At 48.5% G+C, this 20,331-nt stretch overlaps 1 protein-coding gene across 1 annotated transcript in view; it reads left to right on the forward strand.

The window, feature by feature from the left end:
- GRIK4 (glutamate ionotropic receptor kainate type subunit 4) overlaps nt 1-20,331 on the forward strand; it is a 368,975-nt gene that overhangs the window by 261,933 nt on the left and 86,711 nt on the right. The window contains exons 6-7 of the mRNA XM_075909747.2: nt 8,086-8,264; nt 16,525-16,578. Coding sequence (XP_075765862.1) covers nt 8,086-8,264; nt 16,525-16,578 — 233 coding nt within the window. The remainder of the gene's footprint in view (nt 1-8,085; nt 8,265-16,524; nt 16,579-20,331) is intronic.

Genomic DNA, 20,331 nt, shown 5'->3' on the forward strand with positions numbered 1-20,331 from the left:
GAGAGCCAGCTTGCTTTTTGCTCAGAGGGTAGAGGCTCCTATACTAAGCTCCAGAGGTCCCAGGTTCAAATCCACCCAGTGGCGGTTACATAGGCACAGTTCTCACCCAAGCCTAAGTACAGGTGAACCAATACAACTCGGCGACAGCATAACGACTGGTGCAAACAGCTCACCTTCTGTGAGCAGCAGAGGGAGGACTGCCGGCAGGTGGCATCTCCACTGTGGTTCTCTGGGGCCATGGCATCCCTGTGCTGTCATTGTTTGCTCCAGTCAGGGCTTGAAGCTGAATGCAGGGACACGCATGCATGCACAGGTCCTGCTTTCTCCAGTAGCCCTGGGGTGACAGAGATGGGGCGTACTCTTATCTCCATTGTGCGATGGGGAAAGCGATCAATGTAGCTCAGGACTCTGGAGAAGAGCTGGGTGAATGTAGCTGAACTAATAGTTTTATCATAGAAAAACATTTTTCAGGTCCCCAAACGTACGCTTTGACTCCAAGCGGGATTTAGCGAAAGGCTGCCGTTGACCAAGACAAACGGTTTTGGTGGAAACGTTTTGTTCTGACTATTTTGTTTCCAATGAACCATGCGGCCCACTGAAAATAAAGCGGGTGCATGTGTGGAAAACTATACTCGACTTAAAACAACTCCGCTCCCCCAAATCGTTTGGAATCAACTTAAAACTAAATTGTAGTCGCGTGCATGTTAAAACAGAGACATACGTGTGTGGGGGGGGAGGGGGGGAGCTTTTGGTTCAAACTGAACCAGAATTTTTTCAGCTCATTCCTTTCAGACTGACAACTCCATTATTTGCTGCCATATTCCTGCGTCCCACTCACCCGCTGTAGCCAGTGATACTCAGACTGAGACTTGAGAGTCACAAATGGCTTTTTAATGCATCTCCTGTGGCTCTTTGCAGCAGGATATGAAAACACTGTGTCCTTTAATTATTAATCAATCAGGATGCTTTTACTACGTTGTTAGCCGGTTGTAGTTGATAAAATAAAAATACTGCATGTAAAAACGAAATATTTCCCCCTCATGCTGTTTACATGTGAATATACAGTACTGCAGTAAATGAAACCATGAATTCACACAGCGGTAGCTCTTTTGGGCGATGTTGATTGTTAATTTGACTGGATGAACCTGCCTCCCAATCCCCGGACACAAGCTCCGAGCTGGTCCCGTGCTTGGTAAGGGTGACATTCCTGCTTTGCTGCCCCCAGACGAGCCTCAGTGAATGGCGCAGACCGCATCCAAGCCTGCTCGTTCCTCTCCACGCTTGGTGGCCCTCGTTTATGCACTTCAAAGTTGCCAGGAGGGGTCTACAAGTCCTTGCTCATGTCTGGCCTGTAAAACAGCCTTCTGAAGTGTCAGTCTGCGAGCGGCAGGCGGTCCGCTTTCTCATGTCACTGGAACAAAAAGGGAATCTCTTCAGAGAACAGGTTCTTCCCTCCCCACGCCGAGAGGAGGGGAAGGCGCAAACTGACAGGGCGATGGGTAGGAGATAATGTGCTGGGAATGATAATTCTGCCGAGCCGGAGGAGAGGAAACCAGGTGCGTTGGTGGAGCCTCCTCACGCCTCCCATGGTTCCTGGTCTGGTTTAGAAATTGGACCGTGGAGTGTGACCCAGAAAATCTCCAGGCTGTCTGCCAGCAGTGATGGGCTAGGCAGGCCTGCTGGCAGGGGGCAGGAGGGGGACACAGGGGGGGATAGTTGCCCCGGGCCTGGCCATTCAAAAGGGACGGGGCTCCTGGCTGCTGTTGCTGCTACCACAGGAGTGATGGCAGCCGTTGGAGCCTCCAGGCTCTTTAAATCGCTGCTGGAGCGGTGCATGGTAAGATCCGGGCACCTCTGAGGGCTGCTGGGGTGGGGGGGGGGCAGCAGAGTGTCATGCTCTGGGGGGCGCTGAGGACTGGCTGCCCCCAGCCCTGCCCCTTCTGCCTGAGGCGCTGCCCCTTCTGCGTCTCCTACTGGCTTTTCTTTCTCTCCTGGTGCATTTCTGCACATTGGGCGGGGGGGGGGGGCTGGTATAAATTGACCTTGCTTCCTTGGCTCCTCCCCTCCCCCATCACTGGGCAGCCCAGCAGAGTAGGCGATGAAAGAATAGCAAATGATACCGCTCCGAAGGCGTTCCCAGGAGGGCAGCTGGAGGGGACTGTCCCATGTTCTGGATAGACGGTCAGGAGAACCCTATTCTGCAATGCCTGGCGGTGAGCAGCCACTACCGCCGCCTGCCCCAGCATTGGAGCTGGAGGACGGGCCCCTGGCTCGTCTGCCTCCACGTGTGTTAATTCGCTTGGACCGCGGCGCTGAGAACCCCGGCGTGAGCTCTGAGCCCGCCTGCCAGGCCTCCGGCTCCTTCCCCACCGTCATTGCTTGCCAGGGAGGCTGAGCGTGACAGCGCAGCAGGCAGGAGGCTCCAAACGGGCTCCCCGGAGTAACATCACCGCAGCTGGCCTTCCACATCGTTAACCAGCTTGCGATGAGGCAGGCGTCCTCCAGCCCCTCCCCCAGGACTTGCAGTCTGGCTGTACTCGGTATTAATGTGGGCAGAGGCATCCTGAGCAAAGCGAATGGGTTCCCGGAGTCCACAGTGGCGGAGAGCGAAAATCATTTGATTTTGTCTGCTGTGTGGCTCAGGCCTGTTTCTCTGCAGACCGGAGAAACTGGCTTTTAACCCATCAGGCACCAGCATCCACCACCCTGTTGTCCTTGTTAGGGGTTAGAATAGAGCATCGAGGCCCCAGCTGAAATCGGGGACTCACTGCGCAAAGACAGAGTGAGAGTCAGCTCTTGAGAGCGGGTGAGAAACTGAGGCACAGAGCGGTGACGTGACTCCTCCAGCAAGTCAACAGCTGTGCTGTGCCTAGAAACCTTTTCTCCTTCCTGCTGGTCCGGTGACTTTTCTGCCATCCCACACTACCTCCTGTTGTGTTATTAGCCTTGCCGCTGAAGCTGGCGTAGAGGGAAGTACAGTATGTGGATAGGGATGCCAGGTGTCAGGTGTTGAACTGGACAGTCCAGTATTTTTGCCTCCTGTCTGGTAAAAAAAATCAGAAAATACCGAACACCTAAAATGTCCAGTATGTTCCTATTTTTTTTCCTGGCCAGGAGGCAAAAATCCTGGGTGCTTACCGGGTTCCGCAGGGAAGCTGTCCAGCCCGGTGCAAGGAGGCAAGATGGCGGGTGACCACCGGCAACCTGTGAGGGGCAAAAGCCTCAAAAGCATTTCTTAAAGTGGCCATGGTGGGTTTTTGTTTGTTTGTTTTTTGGTCCCCCCCCCTCCCGCCCCCCGCTTTTTTTTTCTCAATAGAATTTTTCCCAGTGTTTTTTGGGGGAGGAGTGTGGGGGGGTGTTCGGTATTTTTTGTTAAACCATCTGGCAACTCTATATGGGGAGTCCTCAAAGCCTACAGCCACTCCTTGCAGGATGAGTTTTAATGTATCCTTGTGGTTGTGGTGTCGCTCTGTAGATGCCCAATGGCTGTTACTCCATAAACACCCAGCGCCTGCCTCTTGAGAGTCCCCCTGCTGTATTGTGGGGAGGGACGTTGTTCTGGGCTAGGAATTATGGGAATGGAAGCTCTTCAAAATTATTTTCTTTCTTGGGGTGTCCGCTACCCCACGTGCCACATGGGGTTAATGGCACTGACCTACCGCAGAGGGAAGTTGTGGGGCTGAATCTGGTCTCTCAGGGCATGTCTAGACTAGATTTTTTTTTCAAAAGGAGATATGCAAATTCTGTGCTAATTTTTGGGGGAAAAAACCCTTTTTCAAAAAAATCGCCCTTCCTAAAAAAAGGAGGCTTACGTGGTTTTTTGAAAAAGGTTTTTTTTCCTGAAAAAAACGCGACCAGACTATTTTCACTTCAAAAGACCCGCTTTTGAAAATGCAATCGGAAAAAGATATGCAAATTAGTACTGAATTTGCTTATCTCCTTTTAGGGAAAAAAATGTTGTCTAGACGTGCCCCGAGATGATGGATTGTTTTGTTGTGGCACTTGCATGAGACTTAGAAGGCCTAGGCTTAATTTCTGGCTCCACACGTGACTGCGTGTGCCTCAGTTTCCCACCCCTTTGAAATGAGGATAGTAATCCTTCCTTTGTCCTGCCTACTCGGCACATTGCTCTGGCCGGGTTGTTCTTTGACCGTAACTATGTATGATTCCAAGCACCAGAGGGACCACAATCTCACCTGAAGCTTCCCATCATGTTTGCTTTAGGGATGCCTTCCAAATAAATGACAGACCCAGGGTTTCCCAATAGTCTTGTGATTCTCCTCCCATGAATCGGTGCCAGTTCTTGTGATTTAAACTGCTGGGGCATCCGTTAAAGAGACACCACCAGGCCTCTCCAGGTTGAACCTCTTTAGTCCGGCACTCTCTGATCCGGCAACATCCGTGGTCTGGCATGATTTTACTTAGCCAGATCTCCCATCAAGTTTGTTTACAGCCCCCAGTCCTGGTGCTCAGTGCTCTGTGCTGTTCTTTAGCTTTTATTTACCCTAAATGTCGTCTAAGAGCCCAGCAAGCAGTGGAAGGGTTGGTCATGCTGCTAGACAATACTGACCTCCTATGGTTCAGCAAATTCTCTGGTTTGGCCTGGTCCTGAGGGTGCCGGAATAGAAGGGTTCAGCCTGCAGTTTAAGATCAACCCAGGTCGGTAACAGCAGCTTGGGAACTTGCCTTCCAGTTTTGCTCACAAAGAAAGATGCAAGGAGCCGCGGCTCTTAAATGTGTTTTTCTTAACCAAGAGAAATGCAAAATTGTGATGAAACCGAACCACTCTTAGGGTGTGTCTAAACTACATGGCTCCGTCAATGGAGCCATGTCAATTAGGCTGATCGGCAGAGGGAAATGAAGCCGCGATTTAAATAATTGCGGCTTCATTTACATTTAAATGGCTGCCGCGCTCTGCCGACCAGCTGATGATCAGCTGTTTGATGGCAGATCGGGGCAGACTGGATGCGCCGCTGTCGACAAGGAAGCCTTTGTCGACCAGCACAGGTATGCCTCGTGAAACCAGGTGTTTCCCTCTGCCGATCAGCCTAATCTACATGGCTCCATCGACCCTTAGAAAGAGAAAGGAAACACAAAAGCCTCCTTCTCTGAAGATTTACTGGAATCAAGGTCAGCAGAGAAGCTTTTAAAATCTATTGTGTATGAGCATAGGTTCAGAGTTTGCCTAAATAACGGCAGAGGAGTTGTAGCTATATCCTTTCCTGTGGGTGGGCTGTCTATAGATTGTAAACTCTCCAGAGCAGGGTCCAGCATAATGAGACCCTTCTCTTGGCTGGCCTGTAGAAACTACCGCAATAAACGTGGTTCAAATTATAACCCACAGCTATTGCTGGAAGCGTCTCTGATCCTTGGTAGGCAAAGAGATTGCAGGTGTGGGGGAAATTAAACTGCAGAGTTCTGGCAGAATCTTAGACAATACTTAAGTACCACTTAAAACTCGTAAAATAACACTCAAGTGGCAGATAAGCCCTCTTAGAATCTCACCCTCCATTAAGAAATAAACTAGAAAGTTAATTCCATCCTGGAGCCTGCAGTTGCTTCAGTCCCCAGCTGAGTTTCTTCTGGATAAAGGAGGAAGGGCAAGGGGAGGGCATGCACGTACACGAGTTAGCAGACTCCGTGAATGAGATGCCTTTCATCTCCTTGATCCCATGAATGCACGAAGCTGTTGCCTTTTGTGAAGAGCTGGGCATTCTTGAGAGCAGCCACCTCGTATGGCGTTGCAATGGACCGCATTGTATCGCTTCCCTCCCCTCGGCCTTCTGGTTTAGTGCAGTCAAAATGACACTTAGTTCAGGAGTGAACCTGGGCCCGAAGCACAGGAGCGTAGAGGGTAGGTCTACACTGCGAAACGCAGAACCGCGGAAGTGTGCTCCAGGGCTGGATCAAGTGATGGGGAGTCACGGGGCATATGCCGCAGGGCTAAAAATACAAGTATAGATGTTCCCATGGGGGCTGCGGGCTCCTCGCGGCATTCAAAGCAGCAGCGCCGCATGGAGCCTGGGATCAGCTGGAGTCCCCAGCTGATCCCGGGCTCCATGCAGCACTGGCGCCTTGAAATGCCACAAGGAGCCTGACGCCAGGCTCCCCACGGCACTCGGTGGCAGCGCCGCACAGAGCAGCTGACCCTGGCTCTGTGCATGCTGCTGCTTTGAAGTTATTCCCCTTTTCTCACCCCTTGCTGCCTCTATCAGACAGAGGCAGCAAGGGGGCGGGGGAAGCGACTAGTCGAACATCCTGTCAACTATCCAATAAGCATCTGCTTATCCGATAGTCGACTAGTCTTTCACATCCCTTGTGGGAAGGTTTTCCTGGCTATTTCCCTTTAGGAGGGACGCTGGTGGGTAACTAGTCCAATTCCTCCTTTGAAAATAGAACTAACCAGACAAACTCCTCCCTTTCCAACCTTGGATAAGGCCACATGCTACAGAACCTTCCATCACACCCAGGGTTGTCCTTTCCTATATCCAGAATATGCAGCTGTGTAGGGCACAGGAAAATGTGGGGCATCGCTGGGTCTTACTGTCCCCCCAACCTGCTCTTCTTATCCTTGGTTTGTGGCTCTGCTTCCTCCAGAGAGGATCTAGTTAACTTACAAGTGACAAAGCCTGCCAGAACCATGAGCAGAACTTTGAAGCTATGAAAGAGCCATTCAAGTGGTAATGAAGCCATTAACAGGCATTTGCGAACCCCAGGTATGTACTGTCAGTTTCTGGATTTACCGTGTTAGTCTACAAGACATGCGTTTAAATTTACTTTAAAGCGATTTCATTAGCGTGGTGCTGAGGATTATAAAATCAGATCTCTAAAAATATCATCCTCCTCCCATCCCCGGGCTGCTGTTGGGCATAGGGGTGCCAGTTTTACGGTGCTGTGAGCGCCCCATAAATCCTAAGGATGTCCTTGATCACGCCAGGAGTTTTACTGGCTTCATTGCACGTACAAGAGTTTGCGGAATCAGGACTCTGGCTAGTAAAGTCTTTGGGCTTGGAACTTTCTTGTGGTTGTTGTTTATATGACAGAAGGGCCAAAGAGCACAGAGGCAGAGCAAGATGGAGACAAACCCCTACCCCAAAAAACTTAACGTGTAAATCAGAGATATTCAGACTGTCTCTCGTTAATGTGTCTCCTGCGGCTCTTGGCAGCACATGATATTAAAACACAGTGTGATTTAATTATTAACCCAACCAAGCTATTAACCAATCAGGATGCTTTTACTATGTGATTAACCAATTATGTTATCAACTTGTTACTAACTTATATACTGTGCTCATATAAAAACGAAACATTTCCCCTGCTTATTCATGCTGCTGTGGCTCGTCTGGATAATGTTCATTGCTAATTTGGCTCCTGAACCATTGAGATCTGTCAATCACTGGTCTAAATAGAGAAGAGAGTAAAAAAGGGGGTGATGGAGAGGCACGCAGAGAAGTGGGAGGTCCCAAAAACCTAGCCTAGAGCCCCACCCACTGCACCGTGCTGCCCTTCTACCTCGTTCTCCTTTTCCGCTGTCAGGGCCTAGAATACATTTGGTTGCTGTGTGGCCATGTTGGGTATTAGGAAGACCAGCTGGGGAAGAGGATATCTTCAATTAGGCCAACTTCTATTGCTGAGAAAGACAAGTGTTTGAGCTTTTCTGCAGAATACATTTGGTTCTTGATTATGATGAGGAGGAGGTGGAGGAGTAATAGTATTGTTACTATAATTATTATTACTTGTGCTACGGGGGTAGCACTTCAAAGCGCCTCTCTGGGATCAAGACCCTTTGTGCTTAAGCTACACGTACACAGAATGGCAAGTCCCCCCAAAGAGCTGTGTAAAGAACGCATTTCAGAAGGGCCCTGTGTCAAGATGATCTTACGTCTGCTCCATCCTTTCCCACCCCCTGCTGGCCAGATGAGAAACCCTGGGACTTAGATGGGGCTGTTTTGCTTTGCAGCATGTTCCTACGCTGCTTGTCTTACCAGCCTTGCACAGGACTGGATGCTTTGGGGGAGGATAGCTATTGTCCTGGGTGGGGTACTCTTGATTAAAAAAGCATGTTTGTGTTTCTTTTATTTGAAGGCCTTTTAAACTTAGAGAAGTTGCTTCGTCAGTTCCTTATCTCGAAGGACACCCTCTCAGTCCGGATGCTGGATGACAGCCGGGACCCTACCCCCCTCCTAAAAGAAATCAGAGACGACAAAACTGCCACCATCATTGTCCATGCGAATGCCTCAATGTCTCACATCATCCTCCAGAAGGTAGGCAGCTGTGAAATTACAGCTTCATAAATGGCCTTGCCTCTGCGTGCGCATTGTACGGTTCCAGAGCTTAAAAATTCCTATCGTGCTGCTGAAATTTATCTAGGCTACAGGGAGATTTCCACTGATGGATGCTGCGTTTCTGGGGAAAGCAGTTTGCTCACTGCCTCTGGGATTCTGGCTCTAAAAGAAACAGATAAAAGGATCCGAGTGCAGGCCCAAGAGGTGTATGGTTGGCAGCCAGGGGGCCAAACCCTTGTTGCTTCTATTGACTTTTACCAGGGGCAGTTTGGTGCTTTTGAAAATCAATCAGCCGGCAGTGGGGGCTCTTTTCTGAGTACATCTCTGTTTTGTTTCCCTGTCTCGTTATTTTTACCAGAGTCGGTTTGTTGCTTTCATTGTCTGCCATACAGTTGTGTGTGTTTAGAGAGCTAGGTTTGATCTGGCTAGTGGCTCCAGTTTGGGTGTCCATTATAGTGCAGCTCTCAGGAGCCTATGTGGAACAGAAGACTCTTTAGCATATTATCCAATGAAATAAATGTAAGTTTTGGCTCCCCCGATTCATCTCTCAATATACGAAAGGATCTAGGCTAGGGATTCCTGGTAGTGTAACCGGTGTGTTAATATGGAATCAAACATCTAAGAAACCTAATCCAAAGCCCATAGAAGCCAGTGAGATTCTCTGCCGATTCCAGTAAGTTTTGGATCAGGGACATGCAACTGTGCATCATCTTCAGGCTAAGACTAGAAAGCATGTTTCCTAGGACTGATGTATTAGGCTGGTGGTGTCCTATATAACTGTCAGTCTTATTGGCTGTGGAACTGTATGCTAGTTTCCACAAAGAATTTTGTCCACACGAGGAACAAAGAGTCCTATGGCACCTTAAAGACTAACAAATTGATTTAAAAACTTTATTTTAAATCAACGTGTTAGTTTTCAAGGTGCCACAGGACTCCTTGTTTTTTTTCCTGAAACAGACTAACACTGTTACCCTTCTGAAACGTGTCCACAAGGAAACAATGCACCACGGCACTATGCACCACGGAATCATGCACCACGGAACCACTCTACCAGAGGTGGTTCGTTTTTGAGTGACCACCGCCATGTTGGCTGACTCATTGGGGATTGAAGTGAGACCCTCCAGAGCTGCTACAGATTGAGCTAAAGAACCCACTCACCCAAGCTGCGACTCTAATATGCACTGGCAGAGGGACACCTGTAGCACATGTTCTCCAGCGGGTTATGATTCCTGTTAGACAGGAAACAGTTTTCTCATCCCAGGAAAATTTCCTCGATTTTGGAAAACATCCCCAGCCTGAATCTAGATGAAAAGTCAAAATCTCGAAAATGTGGAGGAAAAAAATGGATTGGGTCAGTCAGAACATTTTGTTTTGATTTGGACCTTTTCATTACTTATTATAATAATTATTTATTAGATTTCCTTGCCCCCCACGAAATTCACGTACACTTCAAAAGGATAAGTCTTTCTAACAAAGACGAGGAAACTGGACATGTTGACCATTTAAAAACTTTTCCCAAAATGGCAACTTCATCCCAGCTGACCCTTTCCCACACAATGTTTCGGTTTCCACAAATCGAGATTTTTCCAATGGAAAAAAAGCTTAACTGAAAAATTCCTGACCAGCCCTAGCTCCCTTGCCTTTATGACTGTGGTGAGAAGACTGTGAATGTTGCCTTGGGGATGCAAAGAAACTGTGGCAGAATTTCAACTATAGAGAGCTCCTCTTGGGAAGTGAGGCATGTCGTCTGATGTGCGTCCATTCAAAAATTTCCCCTTGCTAATCTTTGCTGGTACAGCTGCCAGACTTCGGTCCAGAGACTCAAGTGAGATTGAAACTGCTAATAGAGTCTGTGCTGTGGCAAGTGACATTAGCTGGATCGCTCATCAATCCGTTCCAGTGTCATTTTAATTGCACACACAAGAGCATCGTAGTGATTTTCACCCAGGCACAAGTTTTCTTTTTTAATTTTTGTTATTTCACTAACCCCTCTGAAGCTTCTGATGTGCGGGAAGTCGATGTGTGGGAAGTCGAAAATGAGAGTTCAGTGGGGGGCGGGTTTGTCTTTATTTATATATTTAGTCTCTGATTTAATAAAGGATTTGAACGAGCTCTCTCATGATTGAGGGCTATCCCCTCAGCCTGTTACCATAGTAATTTTCCACAGCTACAGAGCACAGTGGCTTTTTAGACACATTCACTCTCCCTTCCCATCTCTGGGGGATTCTCAGGCCGTGACCGATGAAGATGTCAAAGACTGAGAAGATTTTGCAGGAATTCAATAACATTTAATGCAGTCGCCCTGTGCAGAGGATTCAAGGGGGAAGAGAATGAACGATGCTCTTACGGTTTATGAACTTCTTGCAACTGGCGAAACTGGAATATACTGGGAGAGCAAGCAGGGCAATGGATGAAGATAATGACTATAAAATGGTTTCCTCCTTTTGGCTCAATCCAAACAGAAAGACTGATGTTAATTGTAAAAATCTTTGGCTCAGATCCTGTTTGACTAGCCCTTTCTTGGCCTGTGCTACCTTTCTTTGAACAATGAGGCAGAATCTACAGCCTCTCCACATATGGTTTAGAGACACATGGTTGCTTCTTAGATAGCACCAGGTTTGCCGGTCGGCATGTTAAATGGATGGAGATGACTTATGGCTTTCTTTGATTTTCTGCCCCTGAAATCACATTTTCTGACTTCAGAGCGAGTCGGTGAGAGAGCACACGCTGCTGACCCGAGGTCGTGATCCAGTGCAGAACTGCTCAGGGCAGCGGTCAAATTAGAGCTATTCTGGTTTAGTGGTGGAAGGCAGTGCTCAGAGTATATATAAGCTGGAAAATTCAGTCTTCTCTCTGCCACTGACTTGCTGTGTGTTCTTGGCCAAGTTATGTTCTCATGGGTTCCCTTCCCCCATCTGTGACAATGCAGTCCTATTGATCTGTGCTACAGAGGTGTCTGTGCAGATTAGCTGCTTAGTGACTGTAGAGCAGTGTTTCTCAACCAGTGGTACGAGTCCCCTTAGGGGGTACTCAAGAAAAGTCCGGAGTACGTCAACACAACTGCAATTTGGAGAAAACTGAATTTTTGTCTTAAGTTTTACAGCGCTTTATTATTTTTGAACTTTTCATACCCAAAAATTTCATCGCCCGCCCGGCTATGATGAAGTTGTTTAAACAAATGTGTTGCAATGGTAGAAGATTTTTGTGTGTGTCTGAAAACTGGAGGTAGTGGGGGTACTTATATATATTTTAAAGGGGTACTTTATAAAAAAAAAAAAGGTTGAGAAACACTGCTGTAAAGCACTTCTCAGTTCTTGGGATGGGATTTTTAAAGCACTCAACCTTGGCCAAATTCGGATCTCCCTGAAGCTAGTGGTAAGTCAAGGTCGGCTAGCAGAGGTAGTCCAGAGTGGTTTGAGGCTCTTCCCCTACATGTGGTGCATAAGTGCTCAGTGATGTTGGTGGTAAAGTTCCTGTGAGTATCCCCCTCCCCCCCCCATCCTTTTGTACTTCATTTTCCAGCCTTCAGCTTATCAGCAAAGAGTTCCCGCAAATAGCTACCAGGCTACAAAATCTCCTTTTCGTTTTCCCTGCAGAGGATGTGTCACAGCTGCCATTCCTGCATCAGTAGAGGCTGTGGATTTGTTATGTTCGTAACGATGGATAAAAAGGATAAGATGGTGTGACAAAGTCAGGCAGGGCGGCTGCAAGAGGGTGTCTGGAGGCAGCTAGCCCTTGATTCTTAAAGGCTATTACCTCAGGTCAATGAGGGACCCCTGAATTCAGTTACGGGCTGCATAGGGCCTTTTAGAACCCCTCCTTCAGTGAGAGAAAAGGAAGGGGAGAGAGAAAGAGATGCTGCTACCAGGCTAGTGCAAACCTGAGGGCCAGCTGGGAAAGGACTGACACCTCAGGGCAGACAACAGGACGACACCCAGTCCCAGGCAGGTGGTGGGGAAGATATCATCCTTCGGTTTTATGTGCATGGGACTCTTTCCCTTTGTTTGGTGGTAGATGACCTGTAGGCCTGCCCTGAGGCCTACCCAGAAAACATGGCCGAAGGAGCACAGAGGGGGGAGACAAATGCTGCCGAGAATGAGAAAGGGACAGACAGACAGACTAGGGTTGCCAGATGGTTGAAACAAAAATACCGAAACCCGCCCCCTACAACAAAAAAAACCACCAGGAAAAAATTCAGGGTGGGAGGGGACCAAAGCTGTTGAGCAAAAAAAATTTAAAAACCCAGCATTAAAACAACATGTCCCCTTTAAGAGTGAGTGCAGGGATAGGAACAGAGGAGCGGTTGAGCACTAAGACACAGGGGAAGCATTGCTTCCCCTTGGTCTTTTTGCCGGCAGCCATTTTGTGCTGGCAGCCTTGCAGAACCAGGTAAGCATGGGTGCTGGGCGGGGGAGGCCGGGTGCTGAGTGTTTGTAGGGTTACCAGGTGCCCAGCATTTTCACCTCCTGGCCGGGGAAAAAAATCAGAAAATACCGGACATCTTAGGTGTCCAGTATTCTCTGAATTTTTTTTACCGGACAGGAGGTGAAAATACCGGACTGTCCGGGTGAATACCGGACACCTGGCAAACCTAAGATAGATAGACAGATACACACTTGCCTCACTCCCTATCACTTGCCCCACCTCACCAGTTTGCCCAACGCTCCATCCGGGGTCGACGTGCCAGGGTTTACCACTCTCCGCCTGGTCAGCCCTCCTGTCTCCCTCTTCCCACCCTCCATCGCCACCCACCCATCCGAAGTCAGGGCCCACCCAAGTGGGCCCTTCTGATTATGCCGCTGCTACAGGGAAAGGTTCAAAAGAACTGGGCATGTTTTGTTTTGAGAAGGCTGAGAGGGCACAAAACAATGGGCTCATAAAGAGGGTGGCGATGAATTGTTCTCCATATCCACTGAGAGTAGGATAGGGTTGCCAGATGTCCGGTTCTCGCCCGGACAATCCAGTAATTGCATCTTCTGTCCGGTAAAAAACAAAGACATGTCCAATATTTTCTGGTTTTTTTGGACAGAAGGCCGGCAACATTTTTCCCCTGCCTCATCTAGTGGGGATGGGGGGAGCAGGGAGTGTGGGAATTTAAAGGCACAGCAGCCTGGGTTTTTTTCCTCAGCAAGTTTAGTTCCCCGTTTTTTTGTTTGTTTGTTTGTTTGTTTGTTTGTTATTGTTTTTTTGCTCGACCAGTTTTTTTCCCTGCCATGTTGGGGAGTTTTTGTGAAAGTATCTGGCAACCCTAGAGTAGAACAAGATGTAATTGGCATGATCTACAGCCAGGAGATGTAAGTTAGATAATAGAATCCCCCCACTTTCTAGTTGTCAGAGTAGTTCAGCTCTGGAATAGGCGTCTCTGAGAAGCTGTGGAGGTGTTTAGGGGTATATTAGACAAACGAGTGCCAGGAATGGTGTAGGTATGTTTAATCCTGCTTCAGCACAGCAGGTGGACTAGTTGGTTGATTCCAGCCTTGCAGAGCTATGATTCTAGACTGCAGGAATCTGACTGAGAGAAGGGAGTGGGAAAAGTTCCACTGTGGAGGGTGGATGTTTACAGGGAGCAGTAGCGTCTGCCTTGTTTTGAATCGTTAGCTGCTGCTGGTATGGCTAATCCAGCCAAGAACTCCACCTCTTCTGTGTTGATTTCACCCGCCCACTGCCTGACATCATCAGCCTCCAGCTGGAGGGCAGAGAAAAGAAGGAGCTCCCCGAATGACTTGGGGGCGATTTGCACAGTGTGAATCTGAGCGCATTCGAAGGTTGGCTCGTCACAGTGCAAAATAAACATTGGGTTTAATTGAAATTGTCAGGGGTGCCAAGCCACCTGATATAAGAGAATGAAAATTACTTTTCAGGGGAGTCTCTCTACTTCCCCCAACAATATATTGCTATATCTTCCTTTACTTTTACAGACTGGTTACACAAGTTCATAGAATCATAGAGCACTAGAACTGGAAGGGACCTTGAGGAGGTCATCGAGTCCAATCCCCTGCCCTCACGGCAGGACTAAGCATCTAGACCAGGGGTTCCCAACCTGGGGTACACATACCCCCAGGGGGTACGAGAAGCTTGTCAAGGGGATACGGGGAATATTTGGTAAATAACTAGATTATCCTAATTGAAATATTCCAAAAGTAGTAGTGTTAGTGAAAAGAGTTGTGGATTCTAGAATCTAGAATTTATTTCCTTTCATATTGAATAAGGAGAACGGGAAGGTTTACTAAAAGCCAAGAGGGTACGGGGACCGAAAAAGATTGGGAACCCCAATCTAGACCATTCCTAATAGATGTCTATCCAACCTGCTCTTAGATGGAGATTCCACAACCTCCCTAGGCAATTTATTCCAGTGTTTAACCACCCTGACAGGCAGGAAGTTTCTCCTAATGTCCAATCTAAACCTCCCTTGCTGCAATTTAAGCCCATTGATTCTTGTTCTATATTCAGAGGCCAGGAAGAACAAGTTTTTTCCCTCTTCTTTGTGAAACCCTTTTAGATACTTGGAAACCGCTCTCAAATCCCCTTTCCGTCTTCTCCTTTCCAAATTAAACAAGCCCAATTCTTTCAGTCTTCCCTCATAGCTCATGTTCTCTAGACCTTTAATCATTCTTGTTGCTCTTCTCTAGACTTTCTCCAATTTCTCCACATCTTTCATGAAATGGTGGTGCCCAGAACTGGACACAATACTCCAACTGAGGCCTAAGTTGTACTCCCTTATCTCTACTGATACAGCTAAATTGGTGCAATCCCTCCAAGTGTGGCTGCTCCTTTATAAAGAGTCTGTTCGGCATGGGAAGGGGAAGATGTTGAATTAGTACTAAGGATGTTAACTAGAGGTTAATTGATTAGTCGAGTAGTCGATGGAATTTCCACTTGACTAGTCGATAGGCATTTCCGCATTCCTCCTCTGAAATGTACAAGAGCCTACTGGGGCTCTTGTACATTTCAGAGGAGGGATGCAGAACTCCGCATGCAGCCCGGGGCCAGCGGGAAGTTCCGCTGACTCCAGGGTGCATGTGGGTGCCAGCTTTGAAATGCACAAGAGTCCCCAGCGGGGGCTCTTGTGCATTTCAAAGCGGCAGTGCAGCATGGAGCCCAGGGTCAGCTTTGCGACACTGCCATTTTGAAGTACCTTCTCTCTCTCTCCCCCGGCCCTACTTTGCTGCCTCTATCTGATTAGAGGCAGCAAGGGCGGGAGGAATCGACTAGTCGACTAGTCTTTAACATCTCTAACTAGTATAAGGCACCTTTTATAGTGGTATAACCATAGCTGTGGGAAGCAAGGGTGCAGAGATGCTGCACCACTCCCAGGCTTTCCATCCATCATGGCTCGTTCATGGGATCCCGGTCAGCAGCCTGCACCCAGGTGACCCGCTGACACCTGGCCACCAGCTCCATGCCCAGAGTCTCAGTTGCCGGCCCTGGGGGCTCTGCCCCTTCCTAGGGCTTTAAAGCTGCCTCTAGCTGTAGCCCCAGCCTGGGGTGGAGAGGGGCATGGACAGGGGTAATCAGGTTCAGCATCCACACCCACATTTTTTTCCAGCACCACTGGGAATTACTGTGTTGTACCACTATAAATACATCAATGTAAAGAATTCCTGTCTTAATCATCGTAGTCCCTGGCACCAAATTTGTGCGCAGACCAGACCATCCGTTCCTTGAGTTTGATCTTCAACATTTCATCTGTCAACCGAGGGCTGTTAAAATCACTGTTGCTAGTAATTTATGCAAATGGGCCTGTTTTGATTGTTTTATCTTCCTTCCTGGTTCCCTTTCTCCTTAGTCACCCATGATGAATTGTCTACTCTCAATCCTAGATTAGAGGTAGGTGGAGGGAGGAATCCTCTGTCCTTCATCATGCACGTAGTGGAATTAGATGGGCCTAATGCTCTGGGATTTAAAAACATCAGTGAGAATTTGGGTTATTTGTTTGTACAATGGGGCCCTATTCCCAGTTTGGGTCCCTAGGCACCACTGAAATAATAGAGCTAAGTAATAATGAATAGCCCGCGGCTTCCATTGACTGCACCTCTGAAAAGCAGCGTTCAAGTCGTTCGTTTAGTAGGGCAAATGGTGCTTCAGGGTCCTACCCTTTCTATGGCTTTGAAAAGGACAGGAGAGTCCTTCATGCAAAGTGATAGATATGGAAACACGTCTGATACCATCTCCCCCGGTACTGCCGCTGAGATGGAAGATTGTCACTCACTTGCCTAATCTCCTTTCCTCTCCTTCACAGGCAGCTGAACTGGGAATGGCGTCCGCCTATTACACATACATCTTCACTAATCTGGTAAGACGTTTGCTCGGCTCCTCTCCCCGGCATGTAGTGTCGTGTGAACGACAGCTGATCAGCTCCTTCTGTGAGCGTGGCTGGTGGTGTTGGGTGGATCCACCGTCTCAGGAGGGTAGAGGAAGATTCATAAAATCGGGGAAAGGGTCTGGGGAGGTGTGGGGTCCAGAAATCCAAACTTCAGAGGAGAACAAGAGCACCTGCCGACGTGCGCGGTGAAAAAGGCTTAATCCACTAGTTCCGTAGACTGGGAAATGGGCACCCGGCATAGACACAAGCACCAAAATGGTTCTCGTACTGCATGTGCTGAGACATGGGGCTCTTTAGAGCTAGGAACAGAGACACCTGATCTCCTGCATGGGAAAGCCAGACTCTGGCCCCAAGACCATCCCTCTTCCCCTGGATGAGCTGGGATAAAGAGGTGGTAGGGGAGATAAAAGCATTATTTGTAGCTTAGGCCCTACACAAAGGGCCTGATCCAAAGTCCTTGGAAGACAATGGGGATCTTTGCACTGATTTCAATGGGGTTTAGATCAAGTGAGCGTTCCCCGTAAGCCATGTGCTTGGGCAGCCACCCAGGAGAGATTCAGGTGCTTCCCAGCTGATTAGCAGAGCACCCACAGCCGGCAGCCTGTGTTTCTACTGGTGGTGCACATCTGCACATGCCTTGGTGCACAGAACAAAATCTATTCTGCACATGAATGGAAAAATAGAGGGATGACTGATCCTGCAATACCTGTTTAGCCATTGTGTTAGGAGTGCTTGTCTGAGCAAAGGCCACAGGCTTTGGTAGCATAAACCCAGACTGGAAAGTTAAATCACCCCTCTAAGAAACTTTCCACTGGCCCCTTGGTGGTTCTCAAAGATGGAAAAGTAAGTTCCAACAGAAGATGGTGAATCCAACCCCTCCCCCCCATACCAAACCAGCCATGTTTTCCTGAAGCAAAAATACTCTGCAAGAAAGTGAGCTGTGTCCTCAGCTGGCAGAAATCAGCACAGATCTATATAGCGCATGTTGTTCTAGCTTGGGTGAAAGGGGACTAGGCTGTTTCTGTAGTCAGAGTATGGCAGAGTGTCTGAGGCAACTGCACACAGAGAGGGATATGAGCCATATGTCGATGTGACCGAGGGGGACGTGACTGTGCATTGCGGGAGAGGGAGACTGAGTGTGTGTGTGAGACAATCCAGAGGGATAGTGTGAATGCAACAGGTGGAGAGAGGTATATTTTGTAACATGGCTCATTGGATTTAGCTTTACAGCTCCTGTTATCACTCCCGGGCTAGATTCCCACGCACTGTGCTAAACAAGAGGCAGTGGGCTTAAGCAGAAGCAGGGAGAAAGCCAGGATAAAACTCCCTAGCTCTAGCAGGTCTTCCAAACAAGTCACCAAGGAGGGTGGGGAAATTGCTATCTCTGGCGCTAGCTCAGATGAGACCAGACACCTAGCTAGGAGAGATGGTTTAGGGATAATGAAATCTATCATGCCTTGATACAGAGGGATGGACTCGATGATTAACTGGAGGTGCCTTCCAACCCTTACGATTCTCTGATTCTATAATTTCTATGAATATTTATGCCCGTGTGCACGCGTGCCAGGAAAGCCGAGAGAAGAAGCATGCTGCGTGTCTATGTATTTGGGTGGGAGACAGACGGAAGCAGATGGAGCCAAGTGTGTAGGGAGGGTGATCCAACTGTAGGCGAGAGAGAAATGGACGGGCAAGAGCACTTAGAGCAAGTGGGGGGGAGCGGCGTGAAGAGCTGGAGTGTGAAAGGAGGCGTCAGAGAGAGAAAAATGCCTTTCACAGGTTCCCTGCTTGTGCTAGCGTTGTCCCAATTCTCGCTCCGGGTTCCCTCCATGGTTCCGAACCCGAGTCAACGCCGTTCCCATTGTGGACTCGTCTATTTGGTCCGAGTCCTAATTCATTCAGTACAAGTGGCTGGCAACTGGGAGAGTAGGAAAGAAGCTCTCCAGGAGCTCAGCTGGTAACATAAATCTGGAGTGCAAAAGTTGCTAGGCGCCTCCACTGCCAGGTTCGTTGGTGTTCAGAGGGTGGGGGTTTCAGACTGTGATTTCTAGTCCCCGGGTTCCTCGTTCCAGGGATCGTGCGTCTCTGATCCATCGCACAAAGCGACGCACAGATCCGAGCCGTACCACCTTGGGTGCTGTACGTATATACCCGGAAGTGTCATTGTGTCCCTTTCTGTTTCGATGGGTCTCCAAGCCCAACAATGGGCATTTTGATTGTTTCACAAACCCAACCACTATCAGTTTCTCCCTCCTCCCCCCACAGGGACATGAGGCCTGGTGAGCCACAGGCTCAGTTAATTCACAGTGCTCTTGAGCATCAATATGGCAGCCTCTTAGTCCTAGTCAGTATCATGTGGTCCCTGTCCCTACTGGCTGCCGTTGTACTTGGCTTCCTTTGCCAGTTGGTATCAGCACAGCTGGTTTCCAAACTCTGGAATGATCAGTAGTGGGTGTAAGTACCAGCACCATAAGAAGGGACCCTTCTTCCACAGCCATATCTAAGGAGTATGGAGCAAAAGCCGTTGTCAGACACTCATGAGTCCAGATACGATTGCCAGGCAGAGAAGGCCCTGTTGGACCATTCCTATGTCAAGGCTGAGAGCTGCCCAAGACTCAAAATCCTAAGAATGGGGTTAGATTATGTGTGGAGGTATCATCGCCATGTGGCCTGTCACTTCAAGTAGCCTGTGTCCCAGGAGCCAGGGGAAGGCAAATGAAAACCAACGACCTCCTTGTGTTCCTGTCATGGGGTGTGTCTAGACTACGTGTCTCCGTCGATGGAGCCATGTAAAGTAGTTTACCCGCATAGTCAATGAAGTGAGGATTGAAATAATCCCCGCGTCATTAAAATAAAAATGGCCGCCGCGCTGTACCGACAATCAGCTGATCCAGCCCAGCGCGGCAGTCTAGACGCGGAGCGGTCGACAAGGGAAGGCTTACAGGAGCGGTCGACAAAGTGTGTTGAGAGGCTAAATGTATTACCCCGAGGCTCCCTGAGAGGAGTGCAATGTATTATTACCAGATCTGTTGTTATGAAAATCAAGCGCACTCTCCCCCCTCCCCCCACAATTGTGTGTTAGGCTGTTCTTGGTGTGAGTTCTGCTCTCTGCCATAGTAGTACCCAGTAAAGGAAGAGCCTAAATCAACCCCCTCCCCCCATATCATCCCCACCCAGCATATCTGTCTCATTCACCTACCACATCCTGTGACATGTAGGCCATGAGAAATTGCAGGCTGAGATGATTGCCTTTGTCACGTGTCTCCTAGCACAGTTGGACCCAGATGTTTAATTGGGGCTTGGAGACGTTACCGTAATACACATAATAAATGCTCTGTCACTGGACCGCCTGGGGAATTCCACAATACACAACAGGAGTAACATCTCTGAATCCGGATGTGGGGCAGCTCAGGCTTTGACTCTTCGTTGGGATCTGACACCAGTTTCTCTAACCCAGTTTAGAGAGAGAGATTAAAAAGCAGCGGCTCCTAGAGCCATTCGCACTTGCTTGAGATCAATCAAGAAAAGCATCTTATTTACCTCCGTTTATTTTTCCACTTTATTCAAAAGACCAGCTCTCCCTGGAGCTGACTGGATTTTTGACAAGGATTATTAAGAAGAAGGGTGATGCCGGGCGAAACCTGGGCAGATGGAAGAGATATTTAAGGAAATTAGTAAATTTAAATGGGGATGAGAGATGGAAGCGAGCAATTTAAACTAATAAAT

The sequence above is a fragment of the Pelodiscus sinensis genome, chromosome 25 (genome assembly GCF_052426305.1).
Source record: "Pelodiscus sinensis isolate ZL-2025 chromosome 25, ASM5242630v1, whole genome shotgun sequence".
Lineage (NCBI taxonomy): Eukaryota > Metazoa > Chordata > Testudines > Trionychidae > Pelodiscus > Pelodiscus sinensis.